The sequence below is a fragment of the Lathyrus oleraceus genome, chromosome 7 (assembly GCF_024323335.1).
Source record: "Lathyrus oleraceus cultivar Zhongwan6 chromosome 7, CAAS_Psat_ZW6_1.0, whole genome shotgun sequence".
Classification (NCBI taxonomy): domain Eukaryota; kingdom Viridiplantae; phylum Streptophyta; class Magnoliopsida; order Fabales; family Fabaceae; genus Lathyrus; species Lathyrus oleraceus.
In genome coordinates this window covers 340,493,821-340,502,755 of record NC_066585.1, presented here as the reverse complement: position 1 = coordinate 340,502,755, position 8,935 = coordinate 340,493,821, and the positions used below count along the sequence as shown (strand labels likewise).

At 34.9% G+C, this 8,935-nt stretch overlaps 1 protein-coding gene across 1 annotated transcript; it reads right to left on the bottom strand.

Moving 5' to 3' along the window:
• Window positions 1–1,766: 1,766 nt before the first annotated feature.
• Window positions 1,767–2,747, bottom strand: LOC127106330 (germin-like protein subfamily 1 member 17). The gene is made up of 2 exons (XM_051043638.1): window positions 2,562–2,747; window positions 1,767–2,445 (listed from the first exon to the last, which is right to left on the bottom strand). The coding sequence occupies exons 1-2, from the start codon at window positions 2,674–2,676 to the stop codon at window positions 1,898–1,900; spliced, it is 663 nt and encodes a 220-aa protein (XP_050899595.1). The 5' UTR covers window positions 2,677–2,747; the 3' UTR covers window positions 1,767–1,897.
• Window positions 2,748–8,935: the final 6,188 nt, after the last annotated feature.

Below are 8,935 nucleotides of genomic sequence, written 5' to 3'. Positions count from 1 at the left end.
CTTTTACAGGTTTAGCTTCTAACCCAAACAATAGAACTTTCTCAGAGAAGCATTTTGGCTAAAATATTAGTGAGAGAAAGTAAAACAATTTTTTTAAAGAGAGAGAGAAATGTTAAAACACGATTCTAGATTGTTTGAAATGATGGAATGGGCCTCTATTTATAGGCTAGAGGTTGGCTCAAAAAGAGAATTAATTTTAATGCCTTTTTAGACAATCTAATTGATTAGAACCGAATGCTGATCTATTAGCCACTCAAAAGGTAATAGATTACCAGCTCAAAATAGGAAGAAAAATATATTTAGTTGTTGTACCTAATTAAGATGTTTTCGTAATTGTTTAGAGCTTAATTTTGAACTAATCTAATCGATTAGACAAGTGTTCTAATCGATTAGAAAAGGCAAAACTTTGCCCGCACCAATTTTGATTGCTCTCAGTTCATCTGGAACAATTTCAAGACATTTTTTAATACATTTTCTTGATAAAAATCATTTTGAAAATACATTTTTGTGTGTGTGTGTGTGTGTTTGTGTGTGTGTGTGTTTTAGCCATGTACTTTTACGAGAATGCCATTTTTCTTTACACAATATTCACTCAGATTAAGGTAGGACTTCCTTCCACTTCAAGACTTTCTTAGATGCTTTCTTTTATACACACTTGCTCTAGTTTATATGAGATGAAGCTTGAGCTTATATTCCATTTGGTTGCCATCTTCGAATAGTTAAGTCCATCAAACCCTAATACTCAGGTTTGCATCTTTATCAGTCTAATCACTTATGCTTGACTTATTAGAGGACATTTGAGTAATTATCAATAAGTTTTCGTTATCAAACGTTCAACAAAAGTTTATGTCCTTGTTAAAAGCAGATCACCTGCAAAATAATGTTCTACACGCCTTCCTCAATAGGGCCGATTCTTTGGTCTTCTATATTTACTAGGTTTGAACTATTAGGATGCAAAGGGTGTGATTCACTTTTTAAATTGGGGGAGTGTGACAATGATTAAAGAATTCTCCTAATTCTCTAAAACGTATCTCAACATGTCACTAATGTAAAATGACCAAATTAGGTATGCTGAGAGCTTACCCGTGTTGAGCTTGACATTGCCCATGTTGGGTTTGAGCTTACTTGTTTTCTTTTGAATACTCTCTAGGATCGTAGCAGGTTCTAATCCTAAAGGTCCAAGTCCAAATGGTTCCGAATGGACCAGGACCCTTACGAATATATTGTAACAATACTCATTTGGTAGATTAGGATTTTTTACACATATTGTAGATGTTTGGATTGTTGCACTAACCGAGTTGAAATTCGAACTCCAATATCTTTTTATAAGGTAGTGATCATAAATGAGACGTGGTCCATCCTCTAGAGCTTTAGTGTAATCTTATTCACTTGTAAAATAAACTAGAAAATAGTCTTTTTTTTCAAATCTATAATACTAATGACTCATTCCTCACCCAAATCTATTTCAAATGTATCTTCAAAGCTTTGCATCCAATACACTGCCTTATAAGCTTAACAATAACCCTTTTCTCCAAAGGGCAATTGAATCTTAAATCTTCTCTTGAAGATAATAATAAGGAAAGACTATCATATATTTAGGTTTATTTCTATTATCAAGATCCTTATTCTTCTGATTTTAGTGTTAATTTATATCTTCATTATTCTAAAAGTTGAATCTTGCTAGTATGTAGTAACTTTTAGGTTAAAAATAACTCATAAACAATTCAAATTAACAAGAGAAGGGGATATGGTAGAAAATTAATATATTAAAAAAATCACAACAACAATTTATTATTGAACCAAATCAAATTCAAAATAAAACAACTATGTAATCAAATAAAGAACCATATCAAGGTTAATTGCACAAGGTGATCGAAGAACATATCAAGTTTCCAAACTAGTTATTGTCATACCAAGTCTGTCCTTGAAGATAATCAATGATACTCTTATCAACTTGAAAAGCTTTAGTAAGAACCTCGTCAGAAATAGGGGGATTAGATTTAAACAAAGCATTTGCAATAGTGATAACTCCTGGATTTTGACTGCTAAGTCCAGCGATGGCAACGGCGTTGCCATATCCCACATTTAGTTGAAAGTGAATTAGACCAATTGGGAACACAAACACATCTCCCTTGTTGAGAACTTTGGTGAAAAGACGATTTTTATCTTGATTGGAAGTGACAAATCCAACATAAAGAGTTCCTTCGAGAACTGTAAGGATCTCAGTCCCTCGAGGGTGAATGTGGGGTGGATTTAAACCTTTAGGGGCAAAATCAATACGAGCCAAAGATATTCCAAGTGTGTTTAGTCCAAATAGTTGGTCTACAAATACTGGAGTCACTTGAGAGCCTAATGCATTTACGGGATTCCCAGGATCAATATGTTTGAAGAAATCTTCAGCTTTAACTAGCGCAGGATCTTTACAGAACTTTCCATTCACAAATACTGCAAATTATCAAAGCATAGCAGTAATATATTAAAAAGAAGAAAATAATATTAATTCTTAATTAAACCAAAAAAAATATTTAAATAGTAAGAATTTGGGAGGAATATATACATACCACCATCTTTAGGGTCTTTGATTGCAACACAAAAGTCTTGGAGAGGGCTTGGGTCATAAGCAAAGGAAACGGATGCCAAAGCCAAAATGCTAACAAGGAAGTAAAGAACTTTCATTTTGCAACTGACTACTACTCTTTAATGACTCTTGTTATTATGTAAATTATTATTTGCTGGTGAGAATTGATTTATGTTGCATGTATAGCTCTATATTTATAAGGTTGCAATATTGAAGTTGTTTGCATTTGATCTTTACAGTAATTAATTTTCTATTAAAGAATGAACCATTCTTTAACAACTACCGTGCTAAATCTTCCCAACAAAGTCAATCAAATTTTAAAATGGAAAGTTTTGGCTAAATCAAATTAAGATTTAGACTTTGTCTTATTTCTGGATATTTGATTATCACCGGTTGTGTTTTTTAATAAAGATGAAAATTGAATTGGTTTGCAATTGATCTTAACCTTAATTAATTTTGTATTTTATAATGAATCATTATTTCATAACTTGTATGTGTGCCTAATTGCCTCACCAAAGTCAAGAAAATTTAAAGGCATTAAGTTGTCTACTTGTACATGGTAGTTTTATTTTGGTATATTCTTGGCAAAATCAAATTAAAATCAGTAAAGACTTCTTCTTAGTTCTGACTTAATTTTTGGGATATTCGGTCACAATCATATAGCATCACGCTAATATATGTTCACAAGGCAGAATAGAAATATCATTTCAAAGTTACCCAGCCAATAAATAATTAACTTGGCTTTCACTGTAATCCAAAATATGAAAAATAAATAATAAAAAACATCTCACGCTAATTAAGAATGGTAGATAATTTTGCTTAAAAGGTGATGCATTGATCTCGCTATATATTATAGCTAGATATTTTATTTACTGGTTTATAATGTATTGGATGTATTGAAAATGAAAGATTGGAATGATATGCTACCCCAATCCGGTATGGTCAAATGGTCCAATAAGACGGATCTAATTCAAAGGTTTAATTCAAGAATTTGCGTCTATTCAAGCTGAAGAACATGTGAGTTCTCGCTGAGAAGTCCGCACTGAAGTAAAACATCACTCCATCTCAATCATTAGGGCCATCCAATGGTCCTTGTGCAAGACGTCACGGTTACATGAGACAACTATAATCTTTGTTCTATACAAGTCGCATCATATCAAGGTGCGACATTCATTACATACTTGCTAGTTCCGCCTCTTTGATTTTTTTGATTTGGTCTTTTGAATGTTAACTTTGTAGATACATCTCATTTCTAACAACTAGAGACGTCTATTATCGTACAAGAATCTTTTCACAACGGACATCCCTACTCTACTACTGTTAGCTCATAACTTTGACACCCACTAAAGAATCGCCAAAAGGGAAATCCTGTGTAGAGATATTTCGACCAGAAGGAGATGTTCGACCATGTAGAGGTGTTTCGACTTGATAAGGGTAATAAGAGTCAGCGTGCAGTTGGAACTTCAGAAATATTTCTTAAAATGGTTGAAGACGGTTTTCGATTGGAGATTCAAAATTCAAATATAGGAGGAAAATTTGCTCTTATCTGAAACTGTTGAAGGTACACGTGGGGCATAATGGATAGGTACATCCATGCAAGGTGCCATGTGTATCGACGTGATTGAAGGGCCGTTAGAAACGGTTATTTCGATTAAGTATAAATAAAGGGTCATAGTGTTAGGATCAAGTGTGTGTATCAAATTGTGTACAGAGTCTGTAAACTTATCAAGTACCCGTGTGAAGAGGAACCGTAAATTAAAGAATGTACGTTTGTTTACACCATTGTTAGTTATTTTAAAGCAATACAAATCATCTTTATTTTTACTTCCACAAATACATTTATTTACTTCTTTATTTCAAACAGTCTCCTTTTACTTCATTATTTCAAACAGTCATAATATTTCTTTGTTTCAAACACTTACCGTTGCCACTTGGTTATCATCATAGTCTTTTACAATTTTTCTCCTTAATTCATATTAGCTTTTTACCGTAAGTTTTAATCCCTAGTCTCACTAATACTGTGGAAGTGTTCATGATTACTAAAATTCATTTTAAAAATAGTTAGCACATGTCCTAGGATCAATCTGATCGATCCTGTGAGTAACCAAATTTAGAAATTTGGAAGATCAACGGTTGTTTACTAATTTTCAAGGTAAACAAATTGGCACACCCGGTGGAATTGTGGTAGTGTTTTGGGAATTGTTTTTAGTTTTGGTTGTTAAGTCATTTTTCCCTTTTTTCGAAAAGATACGAGGATGGCAAATGTAAACGCACCAGATAACCAAAACTCTCAAAATCCATCAACCAGTAACATAATGCCCCTTTCTTCTTCGATAGGGGCGAACACGGTTGTAATGCACGTGTCTGAAATAGTTCCATCTATGGTGAGTTTGATTCCTATGCACTCGATCTCCCATACTGAACCGATTTTAACCTACATCGGGCCTAGAGGGTCCACATACTCCCACACCAATTAGAGATATTCCAAACAGGTCTTTGGTACCCTATGGTTTCTCAATACCATTTGGTAGTCGAGAACAGCCATACGGAATGTCAACTTCAGTGATGGCCAGTTTACACAATGCTGATTCTACTTTCTCAGAACCAGTGGTTAACATAAACTCTCCAGTACAAGGGTCTGGGATTAACATGGGTCAAACTAACCAATCTTCGGGTTTGAGACACCAGACACAACTACCTAGTCTTACAAATAACTCTGAAGTAGTGTGGAGACAACAGATGGACGAAAGTAACCATGAGATGGTCCAAATATTGACCCAAACATTGACTACCGTATTAAATCCTCTGATTTAAAATACGGCTCAGTAGAATCAACAAATGACGGAGCAGGTGGCGTGAATGTCTGAATTCTTGGGTGTACCACAGCCCCGACGACACCCTCCTAGGGATTGGGTAAGAGAAAATCAGAGGGCCACTTTTGAAGAAGACCTTACTATCAACCAGATCCCACAAAATCAACTACAACCAGAGATGCCGAATCAGGGGGTAGGAGTAGTACCCCCTAGGATCGAACCACAAATACCTAGGGAATCAAGGGTAGTAATTGTAAATAGAAACCAAAACGACGATGATATCATACAACAAGTTCAACATGACGATTTGGCAGCAGATAATAATCTAGCAGCCATGATCGAGAGGATTATGGTTCAAAATGGGGTAAATATTTAATTGAGGCAGGAGATATGTCAAACAATGAGAGCCTTAGGATAAAGTTTTTTCCAAGTTCTCTCACCAAGAATGTCTTCATATGGTTCACCACCCTACCCCAAAGTTCGATCCACACTTGAAACCAACTAGAGAGAATGTTCCATGAGCAGTTTTACATGGGACAAACAAAGATAAGTATGAAGGAATTGGCTAGTATCAAACGAAAGTTTACTGAGCCAATTGATGACTATCTGAATAGGTTTCGATTACTCAAAGCTAGATGTTTTACACAAGTTCCATAGCATGAACTGGTCGAAATGACCACTGGGGGCCTTGACTATTCGATTAGGAAGAAATTAGATACCCAATATTTGAGAGATATGGCCCAACTGGCTGATAGGGTTCGATAGTTAGAACATTTGAAGGAAGAAAAGGATAGGGAAAATAAAGGTAAAAGGGTAGCCTATGTCGATTTCGGAAATGATGATGAAGGGTCCTGCCATGGACTTTCAGACTTCGACGATAACGAGATCGACCTTGCTGAATTAAAGCAGGGGCCACCATACGCGTGTAAAATTTTTACCCCTTCGAATGGAAAAAACCCTATCGAACCAGAAAAGAATGATAAATTTCCCAAGAAAACTTATACTTTCGACGTGACAAAATGTGACGAAATTTTCGATTTGTTAGTCAAGGATGGTCAAATGATAGTACCCCCCGATGCTAAAATACCTCCTTTAGAACAAAGAAAGAAAAGAGGGTTTTGCAAATACCATGGTTTTCTGGGTCATAAAACATCTCAATGTCTTCTTTTCTGGGATCTTGTGCAGTGCCATCCAAGAAGGGAGACTCAAATTTGGAGACAAAACACAGAGCTAGATGAAGATCGACTCTGATTCTCTACAAGTAGCTGATGCACATTACACAGAGCCAAAGGAAGTGAACCTAGTTGAAGTCACCGATGATTTTGACATGACTGAAGTCACTGAAGACTTAAAAGGTGATGCATTGATCTTGCTATATTATAGCCAGATATTTTATTTACTAGTTTATAATATATTGGATGAATTGAAAATGAAAGATTGAAGTGTTATGCTACCCGAATTCGGTCTGGTCAAATGGTCAAATAAGACGGACCTAATTTAAAGGTTTAGTTCAACAATTTGCTCTTACTCAAGCTGAAGAACAAGTGAGTTCTCGCTGAGAAGTCCGCACTGAAGCAAAACATCACTCAATCATAACTGTTATATTAACCTATTTGATTGTATTTAAATTTTACAACTATAAGGAATGATAGCCAACAAATAGACCTAAACCACAGTTCATCTCAACACCATTCCTTCACATGATGTCTGTTCATCCTTCCCGACACTTCAGCGGCATCATCTCACAAGATCTCGATCCCTCAACTAGTTGACATGGGACATTTATGGTCTTTTCGTTATCACAACCGCTTCAACCACAATTCCTAGGTTACACTTTAAAGCAACCTCCACCTCCTCCGCAATTGCAATTGTCAGGGCCAAATATGTCTCAAAATAACCAACGACTCTAGGATGCACTCAGGATGCGAGGTGCACGAACTTGTTATGATTATCTATAAAACTAGATTGTGACTCAACTATGGGCACCACAATATGGTTATCCCAAACATTGGGCGGGACATAAAGCTTGAAATTAATAGTGATATATGAGAACATAAATCCCCACCACAATAGCCAACAAAGCACTAAGTGAATCCAACGCAGATAAATTCATTGGAAAAAAGATACATATGAGATAATAAATCAACATCTTGGTCTTTTTCATTACATACTTTTACCACTCTAGGTAAAATCTTACTATGTAATCCTTTAACTCGGAGAAAATAAATGAATTATTCACCAAAAATCTTTCCTTTATCATTATGCAGAAAAACGGGTTCGCCCTCGATCATCATAAAGCTTAAGCTAAAGGTGGAAAATGGGCGAATTCATTAACATCATGAGTGTATGACTTAAGCAGTCGACATCCAATGGCGATAATATTGGACAAGTGACTTCAAGCACAAGAGATGGGTGAATTGTGGTATTCAAGATTAGGGATTAATTTAGGTTTTCTTACTTAGAAAATAAATTGTGTTAGTATTCTATGAGATTAGAGAAAAATGAACAACGGGAAGATAAACACAGTAAAGTAAATTACAAAAAATGAGAGATAAGGGTTTAGAGAGATGACACTAGTGATTTGTCCAAATTCGACCTAACATTGGCCTACTCATGTCCCCAAGATGTATTCTTAAGATTTTGACTATAACTTTGATCTTTTATAGGTTATGACCACGAACCTTGATACAAGATGATCTTCATATTTTATAAAGGTCTATCCCCAACCAAAATCAAAACTTTTACCCAAGCTAAGGTAATGAATCGATTAAAGATTTTACAGGCTAATCTCAAGAACCAAACAAAACGTTTTTCAGAAAAATTCTAAAAACCAAGCATAAATTTTAAGACTGGTTTATCTCCAAAACCAAACTCGATTTCTTCAAGAATATCACACTCTTGAGAGTTAAAACAGCAACACCAAAACAATACAATTTCTTCTTCACACGCAACATTTCACTCAAAGACACTAAGGCAATTTAAGTGAGAGATAAATTATTTTTAGAGAGAGAAAGATACAAATTCAAAGAAAATAGAGAACTTCAAAGATTTGGTGTAAAATAAGGAGGATAAGAACCTCCTGTATATAGGAGTTGGAAAGCTAAAAAAAGAAAACGATCCCTAGGAAATTTTAATGACCCAATCAATTGAATAAAAAAATAATCAATTATTCTGAACCATTTGGAAAGTTTAGATAGAGATTTGTTACCAACCATTAATATATTATTACATTAGACTATACAATCTATTAGGCTTCTTCCAATCGATTGGCTAAAGGGTCTAATCGATTGGGTAGTTCAAAAAATTCTTCAAAATGAAGCTGATAGTTTCTTAATTAGTTGGCTTGGGGTTGAAAGCACTTTAAAGAGATTTGATGGTTTAAAAGATGTTTAATAGTGGTTTTAAGTATGTGTGTAAGTTGCTTTAGTATCTTAGATGTTACTCACATACTTTCAGAAAACAATGGCGTCACACCCCAAATTTGACTCTGAATCGCTGAATTAATCATACATCATAGCTTTTGCATCTCCACATATCATAGCAT

Bases quoted from the DNA above. Each gene is read 5' to 3' on its own strand.
- LOC127106330 (XM_051043638.1), bottom strand. From the start codon at position 2,676: ATGAAAGTTCTTTACTTCCTTGTTAGCATTTTGGCTTTGGCATCCGTT. The intron at 2,446-2,561 runs GTATGTATATAT...GATAATTTGCAG, and splicing joins CAAAGACCCTAAAGATGGTG to TATTTGTGAATGGAAAGTTC.